Source organism: Hippopotamus amphibius, chromosome 4 (genome assembly GCF_030028045.1).
Source record: "Hippopotamus amphibius kiboko isolate mHipAmp2 chromosome 4, mHipAmp2.hap2, whole genome shotgun sequence".
Taxonomy (NCBI): Eukaryota; Metazoa; Chordata; class Mammalia; order Artiodactyla; family Hippopotamidae; genus Hippopotamus; species Hippopotamus amphibius.
The window spans coordinates 78,410,518-78,435,240 of NC_080189.1; the positions used below are offsets into that span (position 1 = coordinate 78,410,518).

At 43.2% G+C, this 24,723-nt stretch overlaps 1 protein-coding gene across 1 annotated transcript in view; it reads right to left on the minus strand.

The window, feature by feature from the left end:
* The window catches only part of BLVRA (biliverdin reductase A), a 61,405-nt gene that overhangs the window by 23,266 nt on the left and 13,416 nt on the right, over positions 1–24,723 (minus strand). Inside the window, exons 2-3 of the mRNA XM_057731091.1 lie at positions 23,713–23,745; positions 2,219–2,340 (exon numbers count right to left, since the gene is read on the minus strand). Coding sequence (XP_057587074.1) covers positions 2,219–2,340; positions 23,713–23,724 — 134 coding nt within the window. The 5' untranslated portion in view covers positions 23,725–23,745. The remainder of the gene's footprint in view (positions 1–2,218; positions 2,341–23,712; positions 23,746–24,723) is intronic.

Consider the following 24,723-nt stretch of genomic DNA (forward strand, 5'->3'; position numbering starts at 1 on the left):
TGATCTCCTGTTACCTCATCAGAGGTGATCTCCATGGTCACCACCAACTCCAAGCACTTGGCCAAACACCAGACTACCAAACCTAATCCAAATCCAAGACACTAACACCTCTGAGGGGCAAACTGCTGTGTGACTTTACGCTCCTTCGAGTACATCATGGCCTTGTAATGGTCACGTGGAAGGTGGGTGTCACTGCCTCCTTTACAGCTGAGCTGACAAAGCCCAGAGAGGCAGGGACTCCACGGCTAACCAGTAGCAGAGGTAGGACAGAAACTTAAGCCTTCTGACTCCTACATAGTCAGAAGGACCCCTGCTTTAGAACAGCCAAGAGCCCTGGCCATCTGCACACTGCCCCAGTGTTGAGGCTTGAGCAGAGGACCAGTGCTCCCTCGGTGGCTGTCACGGAGGAATGGGGCAGCCGGCAGGAGGCTTGGGCCAGCTCAGCGCTCCACCCGAGCAGCAGCAGGCAGATGGCATCTGGGGAAGTTTGGCTGCGGAAGGACATTATGGTGGGTTTCTTCCTGTGGAGGCCACCGATCTACACCGCTTGATCTGACCAGTGCTTCTTGCTTGCCACCCGTGTGCCTTCCCTGTAGGGAGGATCTGGAAAATGGACTGAAGTCCTCAGTTTCCAGTGAGCTCAGTCTGGTAGAGGGAGGAAGACACGTACCCATATACGCTGGGGGGACAGGCAGAGATTCAAGGGAGGCAAGGAACCCCTAGTTCAGGGTTTTAGAAGAGGCTTTCTGGGGAGGTGAGAGGAGTCAGGTAGGTGATGGGGAACAGGGCACGTGAGAAGGGGACAGTGTGATAAGAGGAAGGGTACAGTAAAGTGGGGGTGAGCTGGCTGTCATACCAAGGGACCTGGGTAGGTTAGGCGTTCCCATGCAGCAGTCAGGGCACCAGCTGGCCGAGGGCTGGGCCGCAGGGGAAGCAGAGGCCCTGCTTTGGCCTGGAGCCTGTGTCGTGTCGTGCGTGATCCCAGCTGCAGGCAGGGAGCAGCGGGAGGAACGGTGCTGGCTAATCAGAATGTCAAGTCTCCCATTCATGCTGCTCCCCTGGAATCTTACTGGGAGGGGAAGACTGACCAAGGGCAAAGTCCCAGCACTTCTGGGTCACCTTAGTTCCCCCAAATCCACTTTATTATTTTTTTTTTAAGATTTTTTTTTTGATGTGAGCCGTTTTTAAAGTCTTGATTGAACTTGTTACAATATTGCTTCTGTTTTATGTTTTTTGGCTTTTTGGCCCAGAGGCATGTGGGATCTTAGCTCCCCGACTAGAGCGAGGTTCTGAGACAGGCAAACTGGAAGAAAGCAGGCCCCATTAATTAAAATTTGAAAGAACTTCTACATGGACCATCATGATAGTTACTTATGCCCTGTATAAGTACTGATATTCAGATGATTTCTCTAAAGCACTAGAGAGCAGAGACGTGCCTGACTAGCTCCCTGCCACACTGCCTTGGCTGACACAGGACCTACCTCTAGTTCCCAGTGACTGCTGATAAATGATGTTACAGGGCGTTAGTCTGGGGAGTGGTGTGTGTGTGTGGGGGGGGGGGGGGTGGAGGAGGGAGCTGCGGGTGGGGCAGGGAAGAAGAAATGCGGTGATAAGTTTGGTTTTGGTAGAGTTACAGGGGATAAATGATAATCCTTAAAAGCAGGGCTCAGAATTATCAAGGGTGAAAAGAACACATGGTGTTTAAAAGATGGGCTTTGGAGTCAGATAGACCCACGCTGAAGTCCAGTTCTTAGATTTTTCCAGCTGTGTGACCTCAGGCAAATTACTTAACCTCTCTGTGACTCAGCTTCTTTGTGACGTGGGTTGATATTGGCATCTATGCCAAATAGTTGGTCAGGCTTGTCAAGCGCAGGCCCCTGCGTGGATGGCTGTCATGGTAACTGATGTGACAGTTACATGGCAACTGATGTAACGCACCTAAGGCCTCCTTCCAGGCCAACCCACAAGTGTTCGCTGTGCCCATCTTCCCTGCCTCTGCCTTCGCAGTCCCCTCTAGGCTGACTGGCTGCACATCCAGCTGCATGCCCAGCTACTGTTTAGTTCCCAGCCCGTCAGAACTTGAGATCTTGTGGGGCTGACCCTGCACCGTTCCCTGGAATGACCCCCAGAGCTGGCTTGCTCTCTCCTGGGTCTGGAGGAGCTGCGTGCCCCAAGGCCTAACCCATCTCACTGGTCACAAGCCACAAAGCAAAGCCACCTGGACACAAAGCCAATCAGGTTGAGGTACGCGGAGGAAGCGTGTGGATTCCGCAAGTCCCGTATCCGCACGGAGCCGGCTCTGCCGACACCGACCACCACCACGCCAAACTTCTTCTCGGGCTGAAACACAAGAGATCAAGGTGGGGTTTAAAAACGGTCCAGGCATCTAGCAAAGAAGAGCAAAACGAAGACATGTGGGCAGGACCAGTCGGGGTGCAGACAGGCAAGTGAGGAGCCAGGCCAGGACACACAGGAAGCCACAGCAGGTAAGGGCGGATGAGACACTCCCTGAAAAGCGGGCTCGGAGAGGAGTCAGCTCCCCACCAAACATTTCTGTGGGTGCTCTGACCTGTGTCATCCATGGAAAAGGCTCTCCACTTCTACTGCCACCTCCCCCGTGATGAGAGATCTTCCTCTTTAAGCTATACCCAGCCCTAGTCTGGTACCTCTGTCCTCCCCAAATCGCTCCTCCAGTGAATGTGTGAATCTGATGCAGTGGGGAGTCGTTCAGAGGCCACAGCTGCTCAGTAAGATATTGGCATCTATGCCAAATAGTTGGTCAGGCTTGTCCACGTACCCGGGGAGACAGGGTACGTGGGCAAACCAGACCCTGTCAGCTTCCTCAGACGCCTCACCACAATGGCTTTCTGAGTTCCTACCAATGTTGCTTCCACACTACTGTGACAGCTTACTCGTTATTCAGGGACACCGCTGGAGGCTGGATGCAAATAGTATTACAATGAAAAATCAAGTCAACTTTTTCAAGTTATACAGCAACTCACCATAATCCAAAGTGATAAAAATTATCTCTACACATCCCTCAAACCCAGTTCTTCTTGGATGTCTCCGCGCATAGAAACAGAAACTCCAATCTCTCTAGCCCTTAGCATCTAGCCCCTTTTATTCACCCTTGTTATCTAGGTGTCACCATTTCCCACTAAGTCTGCCCTGTTTCCTGCAACCACTGCTCTAGTCTTGGCCCAGGACTTGTTTGCCTCCTGTCTGGGGATGTGATAAATCCCCACCTGGCCTCACTGCTTCTGGGCTCGCCCTTCCGATGCGTGGTCCCCCCGCCTTCCAGAGCAGATGCTTCGGATGAAAACTAAGTGCCTCCCCGGTTCTTTACCAAACACACAACGCCTTTCATAACTCAGCTCCAGCCTGTTTCCCCAGAACTGCCTTCCGGTCACCTCCCCCACAGTGTAACTTTAGGCTGCTGACCTTCCAAACAACTTGAAAGTATACAGAACACACACACCTGTTTGTTCCCTCTAAATCTTTGCAAATCCTATTCCCTTTGTCTGGAACAAGCTTTTCCCCAACAGTCCACAGGGTGGATGTCCACACTTTCAAAGCTTTCAAGACCTGGGCATCTTACACTCTATGAAGCTTTTCCTGATGCTATCAGTTAAATTTTTTTTTTTTTGCATATAATAAAATCCACTCATTTTAGTGTACAGTTCTATGAGTTTTGACCAACATGCACTCCTATACCTACCACAATCAAGGTACAGAACAAATGAACTTCTTTACAAAACAGAAGTAGAGTCACGGATATAGAAGATAAATTCATGGTTACCAGGGGATAAGTGTGGGGGAAGGATAAATTGGGAGATTGGGACTGACACATACACACTCCTATATAGAAAATACATAATTAATAAGAACCTGCTGTATAGCACAGGGAACTCTACTCAATACTCTGTAATGGCCTATATGGGGAAAGAATCTAAAAGAGTGGCTGTATGTATAACTGATTCACTTTGCTGTACACCTGAAACTAATATAACATTGTAAATCAACTATACTCTAATAAAAATTACAAAAAAAACAAGATATAGAACAGTTCTATCACCCCTCCAAAATTACCTTTGCCCCTTTGTAGTAAACCCCTACCCCACCCCAGGCAACCACTGATTTGTTTACCGTCCCAAGAGTTTTGCCTTTTCTAGAATGGCATATAAATGAAATCATATGATATGTAGTCTTTTGAGTCTGGCTTCTGCTTAGCACGATGCATTTTTCATCTATGTTGTGGCATGTATCATTTCTTTTTATTACTGAGTACTAGTCATAATGGCTTGTTTATCCATTTGGCAACTGAAGAACATTTCTGATGCTTCCAGTTTAAATGAATTCATAATTCATTCCATTATGAATAGAGCTGCTATAGATAGTCATGTCCCACTTTCTGTGTCAGCACAGTTCTCATTTCACTTGGGTAAATACCTGGGTATGAGTCTGCTGTGTCATATGGCAAGTGTAGGCTTAACTTTATGAGAAACTGCCAAATGGCATTCTGCCAAAGTGTCCCTTTATACCTTTTCTGTTTTGCATTCTTGCCACTTATGTCTGAGAGGTCCATCTGTTCTGCATTCTCACTAGCACCTGATATCATCAGGTTTTCTCTTCTATTTTAGCCACTATAATAGGTGTGTTGTGGTCTCTCACTGAGGTTTCTATTTGCTGTTCCCTAATAACTAGTGATGTTGAGCACTGTTTCATGTGCTTATTTGCCGTCTATAAGTCTTCGCTGGTGAAGTGTCTGTTCAAATCTCTTGCCACTTTTTTATTGGGTTGTTTGTTTCCTTATTACTGAGTTTTTAGAGTTCTTTATATATTTTTGGTACAATTCATTTGTCAGATATATAATCTGCAAACAATTTATCCTAGTCCATAGCTTGCTATTTCATTTTCTTAAGAATGACTTCTGAGGGGCTCAAGTTCTTAATTTTGATGAAGTCAACTTATCAAAATGTTTTTAATGGATCATTCTTCTGGCTACTCCAGTGTCACAAAGATTTTCTTCTATGTTTTCCTTTAGACGTTCTATAGTTTAAGGTTCATAGTTTTAGCTTACTTTAGTTTTAGTTACTTTCTATTGTTTATGTTCTGAGTTAATTTTTCCATATGGAGTAAGGTATAAATCAGGTTCTTTAAAAATTTTTCTTAAGCAGAGAGGCAGCTTCTAGAATACATAGTCATTCCACAGGCTGTATCAACTATCTACAGCTAGGCAAGGGTATGCCAGGCCTATATTTAAATATACCAGGACTTTAAACCCAGCTCATGTGCTTTCTTCTCTGGAAGCCATCAAGGTTCATTTTTTCCTTTCTTTTTTTTTTTTGCATAAGAGATCCAACTGTTCCAATATGATTTTCTGAGAAAGACCATCCTTTTTCTATTGAAATGCCTTTGTACCTTTGTGCAAACTGTCTTGATACTATAGTTTTATAGTAAGTTTGGAAGTCTGTTACTGTGAATCCTCCAACTTTTTCTTTTCCAAAATTCTAGTTCCCTTGCCTTTGCATATGAATTTTAGAATCAGCTTGTCAATTACTAAATAACATAAAATGAAATAAAAATTCCCGCCAGGATTTTGAACAGGATTACACTGAATTTATGGATCAGTTTGAGAAAAAACCCAGCATCTTCACAGTAATGAATCTCCTAATCCGTGAACATGCTATACAGCTCCATTTACTAAGTCTTTGATTTCTTTCATTCTGTCATTTTCAGAGTACAGATTTTGCACCTATTTTTTTAGATTTATACTTAAATTTTTTTATGATTTTCAGTGCTATTGTAGATAGTATTATTTTTTACCTTCTACTTCCAGTTGTTCATTGTGAGTATATAGACACGCAATTTCTGTATACTGACTTGGCACATCTTGCAACCTTGCTGAACTCACTTATTACTTCTAGCAGCTTTTTTTGTAGACTCCATTAGATTTTCCACATAGACCAGTCAGATGTGAATAGAGATGATTTTACTTCTTCCTTTCCAATCTGTATGTGTTTTATGCATTTTTGTTGCCTGACTGCACTGGGTGGAACTCCAGTATGATTTTGAATAGGAGTAGCAAGAGTGGACATTCTCGTCCACTTTCCAATCTTAGGGGACTGCATTTGGTCTTTCACCATGAAGAATGACCTTAGCTGTAGATTTTTTTTGTAGATACCCTTTATCAGGATGTGGATATTTCCTTTTATTTATATTTTGCTTACATTTTAAAAACTATAAACAGTCTAATTTAGTCAAGTACCTTTTCTGACTCTATTGAGATGATCATGTGATTTTTTTCTTCTTAAAGTCTGTTGATATAGTGATACCTTTCATTCCTAGGATAAACCTCACTTGGTCATAATGTATTATCCTTTTTATATGTTGTTGATTCTATTTACTAAAATCCTATTAAAATGTTTGCATCTGTGTTCATGAGAGTTACTGCTCTGTAATTCTCCTTTCATGTAATGTCAAATTATTTCTAGTATTTCTGATTATATAAAAGTATTCCCTTTTACACTGCCTTTATAAAACATTTTATATCACTGTTAATTCCACTAAAGAGCTGCTTTTTTTTCTTGCTTTTTTTTTTTGAGTTTATCTTTTCCTTCTCTTTTTTTTTAAATTGGAGTATCACTGCTGTTTTACACTGTTGAGCCCGTTTCTGCTGTACAACAAAGTGAATCAGCTGTATTTATACATATGTCCCCATATCCCCTCAAATCTCTATCCCACCCCTCTAGGTCATCACCAAGCATCGAGTTGATCTCCCTGTGTTATGCAACAGCTTCCCACTAGCTAGCTATTTTACATTTGGTAGTGTATATATGTCAATGCAACTCTCTCACTTCGTCCCAGCTTCCCCACCCCAGGTCCTCAAATCTGTTCTCTACATCTGCATCTTTATTCTTACCCTGCCACTGGGTTCATCAATACCACTTTTATAGAATCTGTATATATGCATTAGCACATGGTATTTGTTTTTCTCTTTCTGGCTTGCTTCACTCTGTATGACAGTATCTAGGTCCACTGACCTCACTACAAATAACTCAATTTCATTCCTTTTTATGGCTGAGTAATGTTCCACTGTATATATGTGCCACATCTTCTTGATCCATTCATCTGTTGATGGGAATTTAGGTTGCTTCCATGTCCTGGCTATTGTAAATAGTGCTGCAATGAACACTGTGGTACATGTTTCTTTTTGGATTATGGTTTTCTCAGGGTATGTGCCCAGGAGTGGGACTGTTGGGTCATATGATAGTTCTATTTTTAGTTTTTTAAGGAACCTCTATATTGTTTTCCATAGTGGCTGTACCAACTTACATTCCCACCAACAGTGCAGGAGGGTTCCCTTTTCTCCACACCCTCTCTAGCATTTATTGTTTCTAGATTTTTTAATGATGGCCATTCTGACCGGTGTGAGGTGATGCCTCATTGTGGCTTTGACTTGCACTTCTCTAATGATTAGTGATGTTGAGCATCTTTTCATCTGTTTGTTAGCCATCTGCATGTCTTCTTTGGAGAACTGTCTATTTAGGTCTTCCACTCATTTTTGGATTGGGTTGTTTTTTTGATATTGAGCTGCATGAGCTGCTTGCTTTTTCTTTATGGTACTAATTCCAACGGATGGCATACATGCCTTTAAAATAGGGCATAAAATTAAGATTACTGATAAATTTCTTGGCTTTATGGCTGGACAAGATGCTACTAGCACATTTTATGTAAATAACATTCTTTACACTATGAGATCATTCATTTGAAACTTTCAGAATAATTCGTAGAAAATAGATAATATCAACATATTAAATTACACACTGTATGGCTGACCTACTAACTATAGAAATTTATACACGAAGCAGCTCTTTAAAGAAAGAAGACCCACAGATATGTCTGTCTTGGGATAATATACATAATTGAAATGAATAAAACCTGGAAGAGCAATATTGTAACATTATGTTCTATTAGAGTTTTTTTTTTAAATCCATTTGTGCTTACAGTATTCATATGTATGACCTTAAAAGAAAAAAAAAATCTGTTGAATGATAATAAAAAGGTTGTATAAACATATATGCATTTTCCTAAAGCCAAACCCTCCTTTCTAGCTGGCACTATTTTTCAGGCCTAACTGTTGACATGGGGAGGCCGTCTGGTATTAGTGAAGTAAAGAAGGTGATGATAAGATCAAGCTGAAGCCATGAATGCAGGTCTTTGAATTGCACTGGCATCTTCACCTCCACCTTCCCCACCCTCATCGTCAAGCCCATCATCCATAAAATGAGCCACTTCTTCAAGTTTTGGGTTGTTCACTTGTTTCCCATCACGGTTAACTTTGGTACTATTTTAGGGAGCCTGTGGCTGACCTCCTCTTGCCAAACAGGAAATCATCCAACTTGCTGTCCATAAACATGGCTTCCATCACCACATGAACTGACTAAGGAAGAAAAGAAATATATTTACAATGCTAAAGAGAACTGCAGCTTGTGAGAACATGTGCATCCAGTCCAGCCAGCCTCAACTGACATCTTCATTTACCAGTCTCATTCATGGGTCAGTTTTCTTGGACCACTAAGTTTGGAGCTGGTGGGGATTATCCTCCAGGAACATTTGCCAAATTTAGAGGCTGTGAAGCAGGAGGCTGGGCTGGGTTGGCATTTGATGTGGCCTGAGCTGAGACTGCAGCTTGACATTGTACATAATATCACATACTACTAATAAGCATACAAATGTTCGCTGCCAAAGCATCTGCAGTGGACTAAAAGCAAGATACACTGGCAATCTAGCCAGAATAGCTTGCCTGAGAAACTGGTTGTCTACGTTTCTTTGCATTACATGTGGGAACTGATAGCTTTATGGGCTCCATTTGTGTTTGTGGAAGGGTATGTTGCCTTGGTTTTCTGAGGAAGAACTGGTGGCTCTAGACAAGATTTCGTGGGTGGCTGATCTCGAATCATTTGAACTAGAATTGCTGCTGGATGCCAGTGTTCCATGACTTTCTCTATTGGCAGTGGGTTTGGAGAACTGGGAGGAGTTCGTGAAGTACATGAATCAAATGATAAATCATAAGTATGACGCTCATTTTGTTTTCTGATCATCTTTCAGCTGCAAATCATCAGGAAGGAGTCTGCCCAAGTAGAGCACTCTGATCCTTTGTCAAATTTATTATCTCACAGTTTCCATAGGTCAGGAATCTGAATGTGGCTTAACTAGGTCCTCCATCCAGGGTCTCACTAGGCTGCAGTCAGGAGCTGGCTGGTTATGTTCTCATCCAGAGCTCAGGGTTCTCTTCAAAGCTCATGTGGTTGCCAGCAGAGTTCAGTTCCTTATGGTTGGGGGATGGAGGCCCTCAGCTCCTAGAAGCCACCTGAAGGTTCTGACAAATGCCCCTCTATATTAGTAGTTCACATTATAGCAACCTGCTTCTTCAGTCCAGCAGAATTTCTCCCTATGGAAAGCTTTTAATTACACAGTCAATTTATTTAATAGGTATAGTTGGAATATATATACATTCAGGTTGCCCACTTTTTAAAAGTGCTTAGGAAGTTTGAGTCTGTCAAGGAATATGCCCATTTCATCGACATTACTGATTTATTAGCCATAAAGGTATTCATAATATTCTCTTATTATTCTTAAATATTTATAGAATCTGCAGTAATGTCCTCTCATTTTTTTTAAAATAAATTTATTTATTTATTTTATTGGCTGTGTTGGGTCTTTTTTTGGCTGTGCACGGGCTTTCTTTTAGTTGCCGTGAGTGGGGGCTACTCTTCGTTGTGGTGCACGGGCTTCTCGTTGCCATGGCTTCTCTTGTTGTGGAGCATGGGCTCTAGGCGTGTGGGCTTCAATAGTTGCAGCACATGGGCTCAACAGTTGTGGCTCACAGGCTCTAAAGCGCAGGCTCAATAGTTGTGGTGCACAGGCTTAGTGGCTCCGTGGCATGTGGAATCTTCCTGGAGCAGGGATCGAACCCGTGTCCCCTGCATTGGCAGGCGGATTCTTAACCACTGCGCTACCTAGGAAGCCCTGACCTCTCATTTCTGATATTGGTCATTTGTGTCTTCTCTCTCTTTTTTCCTGAGCACCCTGGCTAAAGGTTTATCAATTCTAATGATCTCAAAAACAAAAACAAACAAAAAAAACAACAGCTTTAGGTTTCACTGATTTTCTTGATTATTTTTTTCTGTTTCCTCCTACACTGATTTCTGCTCTTATTCTTATTACTTCAAATTTTCTGCTTATTTGGGCTTAATATACTATTTTTTTTTTAATTCTTACGTTGGGAGTTTAAGTTATTGATTCAAAAACTTTCTTTCCAAAAACAGACATTTAGTGTTGTAAATTTACCTGTAAGTTTTGGCAATGCTTTAGCTGCACCCCACAAATTGTGACATGTCATGCTTTTCCTTTTATTCAGTTAACAGTACTCTCTAATTTTCCTTTGGTCAATGGATTATTCAGAAGTATGTTACTTCGTTCCAAATGTTTAGGGATTTTCCAGATACTTTTTCTACTACGGGCTCCTCATTTAATTCCATTGCAGAGAACATCGTTTAGATGATTTTAATCCTTTGCTGTTTTTAAAACATGTTTTATCATCCAGAATATGGTCTATCTTGGTAAATGTTTTGAGCACACTTAAAAAGAATGTACATTCTACTCTTGTTGGCTGGATTGTTCCATAGGTCTGTTAGATCAAGTTGACAGATAATATTATTCAACCCTTCTATATCCTTACTGATTTTCTATCTACTGGATCTATCAATCACTGATGGGTACTGGACGCTCTGAATATAACTGTAGATTTGTGTATTTCTCTTTAAATTTCTATCACTTTTTAAAAATTTATTGGATGTGTTGGGTCTTTGCTGCTCTGTGCAGGCTTTCTGTAGTTGTGGCAAGTGGGGGCTATGCTTCATTGCGATGTGTGGGCTTCATATTGTAGTGGCTTCTCTTGCTGTGGAGCACTGGCTCTAGGCACGTGGGCTTCAGTAGTTGTGGCTCGTGGGCTCTAGAGCGCAGGCTCAGTAGTTGTGGCGCACAGGCTCAGGTGCTTGGCAGCATGTGGGATCTTCCCAGACCAGGGCTCAAACCCGTGTCCCCTACATTGCAGGCGGATTCTTAACTACTGTGCCACCAGGGAACCCCTCTATCACTTACTTAGGTATTTCAAAGCTGAAGTATTGTTAGGTACATAAATATTTAAGGTGGTTATGTCGTCTTGATTAATTGACCACTTTATCATTCTGAAGTGACCACTTTTTTATTATATATATTTTTTATCTCAGAAAATTTTTCTTCTGTTAGAATTTTAAATATTAGTCCTCTTTCAATTTTTTTTCTTTTTTTTTCAAGCTCTTTATTGGAATGTAATTGCTTTACATTGTGCCATTTTTTGCTGTACAACAAAGTGAATCAGCTGTATTTATACATATATCCCCATATCCCCTCTCTCCCGCGACTCCCTTCCGCCCTCCCTGTCCCAGCCCTCTAAGTCATCACCCATCATAAAGTTGATCTCCCTGTGTTATGCAACAGCTTCCCACTAGCTAGCTATTTTACATTTGGTAGTGTATATATGTCAATGCTACTCTCTCACTTCGTCCCAGCTTCCCCTTCGCCCCTCCCCAGGTCCTCAAGTCCATTCTCTATATCTGCATCTTTATTCTTGCCCTGTCACTGGGTTCATCAGTACCATTTTTTTTTTTTTTTAGATTACATATATATGAGTTAGCATACAATATTTGTTTTTCTCTTTCTGGCTTCGCTCTGTGTGACAGACTCTAGGTCCATCCACCTCACTACAAATAACTCAATTTCATTCCTTTTTATGGCTGAGTAATGTTCCACTGTATATATGTGCCACATCTTCTTGATCCATTCATCTGCTGATGGGAATTTAGGTTGCTTCCATGTCCTGGCTATTGTAAATAGTGCTGCAATGAACACTGTGGTACATGTTTCTTTTTGGATTATGGTTTTCTCAGGGTATGTGCCCAGGAGTGGGACTGTTGGGTCATATGGTAGTTCTATTTTTAGTTTTTTAAGGAACCTCTATATTGTTTTCCATAGTGGCTGTACCAACTTACATTCCCACCAACAGTGCAGGAGGGTTCCCTTTTCTCCACACCCTCTCCAACATTTGTTGTTTCCAGATTTTGTGATGATGGCCATTCTGATCAGTGTGAGGTGATACCTCATTGTGGCTTTGACTTGCATTTCTCTAATGATTAGTGATGCTGAGCATCCTTTCATGTGTTTATTAGCCATCTGTATGTTTTCTCTGGAGAACTGTCTATTTAGGTCTTTCGCCCATTTGTAGATTGGGTTATTTGCTTTTTTGGTATTAAGCTGCATGAACTGCTTGTATATTTTGGAGATTAATCCTTTGTGTGTTGCTTCATTGGCAAATATGAAATGACCATTTTTATTCCTGGCAGTATTCTTTGCTCTGAAATTTATTTTGTCTGGTAGTAATAATCTACTCCCAGTTTCCACTGATTCACGTTAGCATAGTACACTTTTTTCTAACCCTTTACTTTTAACCAATGTGTGTTTTTACATCTAAAGTGAGTGTTCTATAGGCAGCACACTATCAGGTCTTGCTTTTTATTCAATCTAACAATCTCTGCCTTTTAGTGAATTGTTCAGACAATTACCCTGTGATTACTGACATGGATGGGTTCCAGTCTACTGTCTTGTCTTCTCTCTGTCCAATCTGTTCTTCTTTCCCTCTTTTTCTGACTTCTTTTTAGATGAATAAAGTATTTCTAACGATTCCATTTTATCTCATTTGGTGGCTAGAAGCTGTAACTTTTTTTAGTGGTTATATTAAGACCTTTATGATACATATTTTACTGGACATAGTCTACCTTAAGGTAACATTATATCATTTCACCCATAAGAACCTTACAACAGTATACTTCCACCTCCTCTCCCCCAGACTTTGTACAACTATTGTTCCACAACTTATTTATAAACCCCTCAAGGTACCAGTCAGGATTCAGTCTGGAAAAGAGAAACCATTCAGTGTGTTCTAAGCATAGAGTTTTAACGTGGAGAATTAGAGGTTTACATAACCATTGCAACCACTGGGGAGCTAAAGCCAGAGAAGCCATCACTGACCATCTCCCTGCCGCAGTGAAGCAAGTGATTCTCAAGAGCTTGCCTGGAAACCAGGATGTCTGGACAGCGTCTGCAGCTTTCTCAGCCTATAGCTCAGAAGAAGCAACTGTGCCCTCTGAATAATAGTGTCTCTTTCTTCAGCCTTCCAAATCTCCTGCGAGCCTCTAACTGGCCAACCTCCCACACATGAAATGGACCTCTGGGAATGTGATTCCAGGCTTGTCTTCCTTGAGCCAGGGAGAGTGTGGGAAGGAGGGGCCACAATGCCCAACTGACAACAGGCAGTTCAGCCCAGGTAGTACCTTCCGGATTACAAGTCTAGCCTTTTAATTTTAATTTTTGATGGTCTCATATACAAAAAGCAGAAAGACAGTCATTAGAGGGATCTGTACTGTACAGCCAAAATACACACACCGGATCAAAGATTTGTTTCTTCTTTCACCCAGAAAAGGAAACAAGCAATCTCCTTATGAGGCTGAATATGTACAGCATTCCTAAGATTAACTACTAAATTACATTCCAGAAAATAACCAGGAACATAAGTTCCTATTAGCTTTAAAAGTGCCAGGAGGTTTAGAGACAGCCTCATTATCTGTAAGAAGCCAAGTTGCTTTTTTCATGTCAATAGTTGAAAATACACAAGAATCTGTATACAAAACCTGGCCTGCATGGTGTCAGACTCGAAGTGCTTCTGAGTCTGGTTTAGACAACATTTCCTTGCAAAACTGACACAGAGGGACAAGATATGGGTGAAAATGCTGACATGTTAACAGTTGAGTTCCTCTTTGGGAAAGAACTTTATTTTTGAGAAAATGACTTTGCTAGACCATTTTACCTGTGCCTGTTCACTTTACGTGAGGCTTTCTTCAAGGTATGTTCTGAAAGGAAACTGCAAATCAAAGAGATGAGGGCTTCTGGTTTCCTACTCCACGTGGAAGGAGCTTGCAAATTGCCACTCCATTCTGACAACCGGCAAACAGCTAAACAGACTGAAAAACTAACTAAAACTAAGTCTTCCAGGATCCTCAAGAGAAGTGAGGACACAAGGCAAAGAGCTGCCCCCAAGACTGGAGAGACAGAGGGACTAATGCAGAAAATAACTTGGCAGAGGAGAGACTCAAGAGTGGAAACCAGCAGAGGAACCAGACACCAGAACCAGTAGGAAAGCCTGAATTACAATGGGTGAGTTGCTGGGGGCTCAGTGTGGACAACTCTGAGACCTAAAAACTCCAGGGGGACCCAGTCACGGGGAAGACCCTCTCAATTTTGTGAGATGTACCTCCAGGAGCTTGACCAGGTTCCCACAGTAAATACTGGAGACATTTCCCCTTGTGCTTCCAGCACGAGTGGGGGAAAAACACCACTCTGAAATATACCAGAGGCCTCTGTTCTTCCTAACAAGGCCTGCCCTCACAGGAAACTAGTTAAGCAGACCCTGACCTGCTGGGGTATCATCAGACCCTAACTGACTGCGGGGAAGGGAAAAACAGCTGACCCTTGAACAACATGTGTTTGAGCAGTGGAGGTCCACTTATAAGTGGATTTTTTTTCACTCCTAAATATATATTACTGTACTGTGCGATCATGGCTGGTTGAATCCGTGGATGTAGAACTGTGGCTGTTTAGGAACTGTGTATATGGAGGGCCGACTATAAGTTACAGGCAGATTTTCAACTGCACAGAGGTCAGCATCTCTAAGCCCGGTGTTGTTCAAGGGTCAACTGTACAAAACTCCAGGCTTACTCTAGAATTCCATTTGGGAGAAGGGAAACACCCAACTGTAGCCCGCTCTAGCTATACTCTCCCACCTAAGAGGGGAAGGAAAAAGCACCTGAGAAATACTTGTGTGGCTCACCGTCCAGAGGTACAGGCTCACTGAAGGACCGAGACCTGACCATGGGACTGTAGAAGGCTTCCCCTCCATGCACACCACACCACCACGTGACTAAAGGCCTGTTTACAGCAGCTCCTTTTACATGATACATCATGTCTGGCGATCAAGAAAAAAATGACAAGCCGTAGCAAAAGACAAAAAACACAATCTGAAGAGACAGAGCAGCATCAGAACCAGACATACCAGGAGGGTTGCAATTACCAGACTGGGAATTTAAAACAACTATGATTGCTACGCTAAGGGTCTAATGGATAAAGTAGACAACTTACAAGAACAGATGGGCAGTTGTAAGCCGAGAGATGGAAATCCTAAGGCAGAATGAAAGAGAAATGCTAGGGACCAAACACAGAGTAACAGAAACGAAGAATGCATTTTATGGGCTTATTAGTAGACTAGACACGGCTGAGGAAAGAATCTCTGAAATTGAGGATATCTCAATAGTAACCCCCAAAATGGAGAGCAAAGAGAACACTGAAAAAAAGGAGCGAATATCCAAGGACTGTGGGACAAGTACAAAGGGTGTAACATACATGCAATGGGAACACCAGAAAGAGAAGGAGGAGAGAAAAGAACACGAGAAATATTTAAAACAATAATGACTAAGAATTTCCCCAAATGAACGTCAGACACCAAACCACAGATCCAGGAAATTCAGAGAACACCAAACAGGATAAGTGCCCCAAAAGCACCCCAAAACCATGTTTAGGCATATCATTTTCAAACTACACAAAAGCAAAGATAAAGAAAAAAATCCTGAAAGAAGCCAGGGGGGTGGGACTTCCCTGGGGGTCCAGTGGTTAAGACTCCATGCTCCCATTGCAGGGGGTGCGAGTTTGATTTCTGGTTAGGGAACTAGGATCCCACATGCTGTGCAGTGCAGCCAAAACAAACAAACAAACAAACAAAACCGAGGGAAAAACCCTTACCTACAGACCTAAAGAAGAAAAAAGATAAGAATTACAGCCAGCTTCTCTTCAAAAACCGTGTACGCAAGAAGAGTGCAGTGAAATATTTAAAGTATTAAGAGAAAAAAGAACTACCAACCTAGAATTCTGTACCCTGTGAAACTATTCTTACACAGTGAAGGAGAAATACTTCCTCAGACAAACAAAAACTTGAGGAAGTTGGTTGCCAGTAGACCTACCTTGCAAGAAATGTTAAAAGAATTTCTTTACAGAAAACAAAAACAATACAGGTCAGAAACTCAGATCTACCTAAAGAAAGGAAGAAAGATTAAGTGAAGGTAAAATAAAAACTTTATTTTTCTTATTCTTAATTGATCTAAATAACAATAAAATAATTACAGCAACAAAGTATTCAATTATTTATGCTTATGTATATATTTTATGTATGTATATGCTTATGTATGTTTAAACATAAGTGAAATAAATGACTGCAATGACAAGACAAGAAGAAGGAAAGGGATTAAATTATTATGTTATTTTACAGTACTCACAATACCTGTAAAGTGGTATAGTTATTATTTGAAAGTGGACTTGTAAATGTATATTGCAAGCCCTAGAACAACCAATACAAGAATAAAAAAAGGAAGTATAACCAATATGCTAAGAAAAAAGAGAAAATGCAATCATATAAAATGCTCAATTTAAATCACAAAAGGCAGAAAAAGAGTGGAAGACAAAAATAGGACCAAAGAACAAAGGCAATGAATAGAAAAGAGTAACAAATATTAATCCACCTGTATCAATAATCATTTTGAATATTAATGGTCTAAATACACCCATTGAAAGATAAGATTGTCAGAGTAGATCAAAAATCAAGTCCACTATATGTTGTCTACAAGAAATCCGCTTTAAATATAAACACACATGTAGACAGGTTTGATCCCTGGTCCAGGAAGATCCCACATGCCACAGAGCAACTAAGCCCGTGCACCACAACTACTGAGCCCACGTGCTGCAACTACTGAAGCCTACATGTCTACAGCCCATGCTCCACAAGAGAAGCCATGGCAATGAGAAGCCCGCACACCACAACGAAGAGTAGCCCCCACTCACCACAACTAAGGAAGGCCCGCACGCAGCAACAAAGACCCAAGGCAGCCAAAAAATAAACTAAATAAAATGCTTGTTAAAAAAAAGTAAATGGATGAAGACCAATATACCATGCTAACACTATAAACAAAAGAAACAGGAGTTGCAAGAAGGGCATTACATAATAATAACAGGGTCCAAGAAGACACAGTAATCCTTAACGTGTGCACCTAACAACAGGGAACCAAACTACATGAGGCAAAATCTGATAGAGCTGCAAGGAGAAATAGATGAATCCAAAATCATAGTTGGACACTCCAACACCCCTCTATCAGAAATGGACAGGTTGAATAGGAAGAAAAATCAGGAAAGACATAGTTGAACTCAACACCATCGATCAACTGGACATAACGGACATCTACAGTCTCCTTTACCAACAGCAGCAGAATACACATTCTTCGCAAGCACACATGGAACACTCACCGAGACAGACCACATTCAGGGCCACAGAATAACACCTCACCAAGTTTAAAAGAACAGAAATCATACAATGTCTGCTCTGAGACCACAGTGGAATTAAACTAGAAATCAGTCACAGAACGCTAACTGGTAAATCCCCAAATATGAGGAGACTGAACAAGTCAAAGACATGGCTAAACTGCTCTGCAATTCAGTAGCTAAAACCTTGGGGGTGAGAGCCAGCATAAAGCAGAGGAAAGGGGAAGAAAGATGAGCAGAAAGGGGAATGTGCACGCAGGTTATGAGACGGCCGAAGGATGCCGAGACAGGAGGCAGTAAAGACACGCCCAGCGGAGGGGTGGGCAGTGGATTTCTAGAAGCCGGGATGTCTAAAATTCCATTTCAGTTATCTGCTATGCTCTGCTGTCTTGAACCTCTGATAAAATGCACTATATAGCCAGCCCTGTGGACATGGTACTTTAAGGAACAAAGGAACAGCAGCAGTTTCAAGACAGCAGAAAAGAGATAAACATCAGGAACAGCAAAGCAACTCAAAAACTAATTGGGGATCAAATTATAGTCCCAGGGTGAGCTTGCTCTCCCTGTCTTGGGCTCAGAGAAGCTGAGGGTTTGGAGCTCGAGATCTGATGATGGAATTCAGAGAAAGTGAGGATTAAGAACACATGCTCTGCCAAATCAGAAAAGAAAAACTATTTTGGGATGAGGAAGGTAGAAGAAAATGTGAAATCACTGTAGAAGGTGGGAGGTGTGAGAGCAGGTGCTGGGTTCCCACTCCGGGAAGGCGTATGAAGATTTCAAATAGTCAGGAAGGACAACCTAATGTTTTTCACTCATTTACATGAATCAGTAAGTCTGATAACACATTGGTTGGCCTGGGAAAACAGATACATCCATATGTTGCCAGAGGGAGAGCAAAACAGGCAACTTTTGTGGAGAGCATCTTGGAAATGTTTATCATGCACACACTCTTTGCTCAGGGAAATCCATTTCTAAAGCATATATGCAAGTAAAATGACTAGGTTTATTGCAGCCTTGTTTGTAGCAGCAAAAGACTGAAAATAATGTATATGTGGGGCTTTTTTTTGGCTACCTTGGTTCTTAGTTGTGGTGTGTGGGATCTTCCATTGTGGTGTGCAGGCTCTTCCTTGCGGCTCGCGGGCTTCTCTCTAGTTGTGGCGCGTGGACTTCTCTTCCTAATTATGGCACATGGGCTCAGTAGCTGTGGCGCACAGGCTTAGTTGCCCCACAGCTTGTGGGATCTTAGTTCCCCCACCAGAGATTGAATTCATGTCCCCTGAATTGGAAGGCGAATTCTTTACCACTAGACCACCAGGAAAGTCCCTGTTTATGTTGTTCATAGCAGGCTGGTTATATAATTATGGTATACCTCTAAAATGGGATGCTACACAGCTATAAAAAAGAACAAGGAAGTTCTTTATGTATTGGAAGGGACTGATCTCCAAGATATATTGTTGGGTGAGAAAAGCAAAATACAGACCAGTGTAAGATGTGTGCTCTAGTTTGTGTAAAAAGAGGAAGTTGGGGCTGGGGGGCAGCTGAAGGAAAAAAATACTTGTTGTATATGTTCAGAATGTCTCTGAAAGGATAGCCAAGAAATCACTACCACTGGTTGTCTGGGAGCTGAGAACAGAGTAGCTGGGAAGGAAGAGGTCTTCCCAGGGTAAATCTTTTTTTTCTCCCCCTAAATCCTTTAAAATTTTGAATCGTGTAAATGTATGTTATCCAAAATACAAACACCTAAAATAGATTTAAAAATCTGAAGCCTGCTCCAAGTAGATGAGAACTCTACAGTTTGCACAGCTTACTCCCTGCTCCCATCCTGGGCTCCCGCTACAGTGCGGAGTGTCCTCCGCTGCTCAGCTCGCGGGACACTCTGCCCCTGACCGTGGCCCGTCCGCGGCCCCCAAATCAGCCGACTCCTCGCACCTCCGGGCTGCTTGCTCCTGCTGCCTCCACTCACCCTTCCCACTCAACTGCAATCTGGTTTTCACCACCGCACCTCTCTGCCTTATCACCGGGCAGCTCAGATCTCCTCACTGCCAAATTCAAGGCCTTGCCCTCGGCTGCATTCTCCTGGACCTCACTTGTATCTGACACTTAAGGGGACCTTCTTTAAATTCACTCCTTTCTATCTTCCCTCGTCTCAAGGTGAGGCTTCCTTCTCACGCTTCACCCTGCGCCCTAGTGGTGCATACTCCCCAGTGCTCAGTGCTTCCCTCTGTTCTCTCTTCCTCATCTTCCCAGAGTGGGGGAGGGGCGTCTCTCATTCTTAAGGTTTCCATGACCACCATTATGCTGAAGGCTCCCACATGGCACACGGTGAGCCATCCTCTCCTCCAAGCTCCAGTCCCAGGAAGAAATGCAAACTGGGCATTTCCACCTGGCCATCCCACCCTGACCTGTGCTAGACTCCAACCACTCACTCCACCTGACTGGCTGTGCTCTGAACTTCTGGGCAAAGGCCAGTGGCTCTGTGAATTCTATCAGGCACCCAGCTTGACATGCTGGAAATCCTGCGAGTCACCCCTACATCCGACAAATCCTCTGAGACCAAAGGGCTGAGATCCCGCTCCTCCCCCCCCCCCCCCGCCCCCACCAGCCTCAAGTCACTGCAAGTTTCACTTCCTCTACATCTTCACTGACTCACTCAAGCTCTGGATTTCATTACAAGATGACTAAACAGTCTCCGAATCATCCCATCATTTAGTCAACTGCCATTTAGTGAGGACACACTAAAGGTGTTTGAGGCATCATGCCAGATGCTGTGGGGATGCTAAGATGAACAAGGCACAGGGACAGCTCTGCTCCAAGTCAGAGCACGGAAGGTCACAAAAGAAGTGATAAATAGAGGGTGACGGAAACTCACATGAGGGAGGCATCGCTACCAGAGAGGGAGCTCTGAGAAGTTTTACTGGTGCAGTGAGGACCACGTCAGGCTGCCCTGGGATTAGACAGGAGAGGGAAGTGAGAAGGGGTCACAGGGTGTTTGAGGCAAAAGAGAAGGCAGAATACTTAGAGGAGGGCCCAAGGTCTGCGAATGTTTTTTAAAGGTTGAGAGAGAAAAGCCACCAAAGAAGGAAAGGTTGAAATTATAAGACAGAAGGGGTGGTTGATGATTGACAGACTTGTTACTGGGCCAGGTTGTATGAGCTTCGTATTAAGCAAAGTTTCTACTCTTTTTTAACAACTTCCAAGACCGTGAGAATCAGAGTGAGTCACGGGGCCTTCGGATAAGGGGGCAGAGGCCCCAGAAAATGGTTGAGAGGTCAGCCCTAGGGTGGGGGAGGCTGGGAGATGGGGTAGTTAGGAGACTCACTTTTGACTATTTAACATATTGTAGCTTTTGAGTTTTGTACTAGGTCTGTGTATTGACATTATTATAAAAATAAACTTTTTAAAAAACTACTATTTTTTTGTTTTATACATATATACACTCTTTTTTATATTCTTTTCCAGTATGGTTTACCACAGGAGATTGAATATAGTTCCCTGTGGTATACAGTAGGACCTTGTTTATCCATTCTAAATGTAACAGTTTGCATCTACCAACCCCAACCTCCCAGTCCATCCCTCTCCCCCCACCTTCCCCCTTGGCAAACACAAGTCTGTTCTCTATGTCTGTGCGTCTGTTTCTGTTTCATAGGTTAATCTGTGCCTTATTTTAGATTCCACATATGAGTGATATCATATGGTGTTTGTCTTTCTCTGTCTGACTTACTTCACTTAGTACGATAATCTCTAGTTGTATCCGTGTTGCTGCAGATGGCATTATTTCACTCTTTCTTATGGCTGAGTAGTGTTCCACTGTATATATGTACCACATCTTCTTTATCTATTCATCTGTCAGTGGACATTTAGGTTGTTTCTGTGTTTTGGCTATTGTGAATAGTGCTGCTGTGAACATAGGGGTGCATGTATCTTTTGGAATTATATTAAGAAACTACGATTAAAGGTGAATTTCAGGATAATGGTAGGAAAAGAAGGCAGACTGCAGCAAGTTGAGAATGTCAACAAGCCTTCCTCTGAAGGGAAGAGAAAAAATAGGATTGTAGCTTGACAAGACCTTATGTGTTATTTTGTTCTAACGAAAGTTGTTCTCAAGCACTTGGAAATGTTGGTGAGAAAGAGCTGAACAACGCAACTGGTCAAGGAGGCAATCTGGGAGGTGGTACAGGGTCTGAACAGGCAGCAGAGTCTGCAATTCAGAGCGTGGACAAAGAGTGTTGCCTGACATTGCAGCAGACAAAGGCTGTTAAGGCCATCACGCCATCAGCCACTGCAGCCGTCCCTGTGGGGAATTCAGGATGGAGAAAAATAGGCTGCCTGCCACCAAGCCAGCAGCCTCTGCAGCCACCCCCAACGGTGTACCCTGAGGGGACTCAGGATGGGAAAGAGCAGGGTACGGCCCCCAGAGAGTTAAGGTGCATATCAAAGGAATGATTTCAATAAGCCCAAACTCTTGCATCTTCCCATACAGAGAAAAGTGATAAGTTCATTAACTTGAGATGTCTGTTTTCCTTTAACTACCAGTAATCTTTTGATGTTCCAATTGCCTGGGGTTTTTGTTGTTGTTGTTTATTTTGTTTTTCTTTTTTTTGCAAAAAGCCCTAAATATCCTGGCTCCTCCCTCACCTCTTCAAAGCGGTCCCTCAGAGCTACCTGAGAGGCTGTATCCCAGGCTTAAGTCCTCAGTAAGTCTGTGAAATAAAACATAATTTTCAGCTTTTAGGTGTGTACATTTTTCAGTCAACACGCTTTCACCAGAAATGTCTGGGACAGAATGCAACGGGTCCTTTCCCAACGTCCACTCTCCTTCCTTCTTCCTGTATCCAGCCCAGGGCTAGAGGACGAAGCTGCTCTAGGTAGGCCTGACTCGTCTAAGCCAGCTGGCAAAATCCTGGCTCCTCTGACACAGTAATTGGTCCAGGAATTGGTATGTGACCTGGTTCTGGCCAATAAGATGTAAGGAGGCATCTGGTGGGGCTTCAAGAAAGGAGGTTCCCACTTTTCTGGGAGAGCTGCAGGAAGCCATCTCGTTCTCCCACTCAGAGTGAATGAGGAAGCATGCAGCCCCAACCGCTGCAGGCAACCACCCTGTAACCATGAGGGCACTACCTCGAGGAGGAAGCCAACACTTGGACGAGAGCAGAGAGATGAAAAGATCCTGGATCCTTGATGAGATGGCTGAGCTACTGGATCAACCCGCCCTGAAGCCTGCCCTCCATCTGGCCTTCCAGGATAAAAACCACATTAAATTGGGTTTTCCTGTACTCACAGCCTGGAGCTCTGTTGCTGATAAATGTCTCTTCCACTATGAAAAGAGGAACAAGACAAATGGGGAGGCAGGAATTGAGAGATGCTGTCTGATGGCTCCAATTTTTCTCTGTAAAGTTAAAGGTGATCCAGGTGATAGGCATGAGGAGGGAGCAGGGAGGAGTGATGAAGCCCAGACCCGGCTGTTCAGGGCAAAGGGAAAGAGGGCTGCCCGGGGCCACATCAGGGGCCTGGTGGGCATGCTGAGCACCCAGATGAGGGTTTTGAGACGTCTGCCAACCACAAATGGCATGAAGCTGTGCCACTCACCCAAGACCACCATGCTGTGGGGACGGTCTCTGGGTTGGCAGTGGGGGATCAAGAGGACAAAGGGGAAAGGAGTTGGGGACAAGAGCACAATAGCAGTTGAAGAGATGGACCCCAGGGTCTAGGCTGGACCTCGAAGGGAGTGAAAGCAGAAAGGGCTTGATTGGTCAGGAAATAACAACGGGACACAGAGACTAGGCATCTCATTGGATCAAAGAACAGGTTCAGTGGAAGTGAGACCACAAGGAGACGATGCAGAGAAAGGTCCTCATAAGCAGAATTAAGTGTCCACAGAACAACACAAGCACCCAGCAGCCCCCACGCCCCACAGCTCGCTCCACCCCTAGCCCGTGAATGTTGTTTCAGGACTAACTGAAGTAGATAAATCCTAATCTAACTGAAGCTGGGCAGACACAGATAAGTACTCAGAGGGACCTAATTCTTCCCATATCACTTGGAGCCATGTGCGTGGCGGCAGGATGGAGGGGATGTGTTTTCAAGTTTGTGCTGATGTTTCTGAACGCTCTGGAGGGAAAGAAGACACTCCGTGGAGGAGAGATGAGGGACGTTGCAAGAAAAGCATCCTTAAATGAGTCCTTTTAGAGAACTCACCTCTGCATTCATCCTGGTCTCTTTCTGCAAAAGCTGTGAAGACAAAAGCAGAGGTTTAGGACCTTGGTGACATCTGCCCCAAATTCTGTGCACTCTCCCTGGCCACCCCTCTTTCTCCCCCCACTTCCTGTCCCATTGGCCCCAACTTCCCCAAATGCCTTTACCACCTTGTGCCCCCAGAGGGTAACCAGGCCATTGTCCGTTCTGAGGCAGGTGGTCGCTGGCCCCTCCTGGGACATCATGCCAGTAATGTTTCTCTAAAGGACACTACCAACCCTCAAGGTCCATCTTGCTACACTGGAAGGGATGCTTATGCTTCTGTGTACTTAAAAGAATGATGTACTCCCCAAGGTTGGTGCTCAGAGAGGATAGCTTTGGTCAGTCCTTCTTTGAGGGGGACAAGCAAGGCAGTAAGAAAAACATACTTCTTTTTCCCTCCTCGCTGAGTTTCCAAGGGACTTAAATATGTTAACAGATTGGGACTGACATATACACGCTACTATATGTAAAATAGATAACTAATAAGGACCTACTATATAGCACAGGGAACTCTACTCAATATTCTGTAATGGCCTATATGGGAAAAGAATCTAAAAAAGAGCAGATACATGTATATGAATAACTGATTCACTTTGCTGTACACCTGCAACTAATACAACATTGTAAATCAACTATATTCCAATAAAAATTAAAAAAAAACAAAACAGTTCAATGTGCTACTCTGAAGCCTTAGCATTAAGGAGGACGACGGAGGGAGCAGACAGGCAAGCATGAGTCACAGGGGATGAGGAAAGAAAAAGGAAAGTTGAAGGGAAACAGGAGAGAGAAGGAAAAGAAATAAGGAACTAGTGTGGAATAACGGGTTCCAAACTTCAGCGGACTCCTGGGACTGCCTCTTGGAAATGCGCTTTTCTAGGTTGCACCCCCACAGTTTCTACAGGGAAGGGAGGCTAAGAAAGTGCATTTTCAACAGGCCTCCAGGAGATTGTGCTCAGGTGGTCAGAAAGCCAC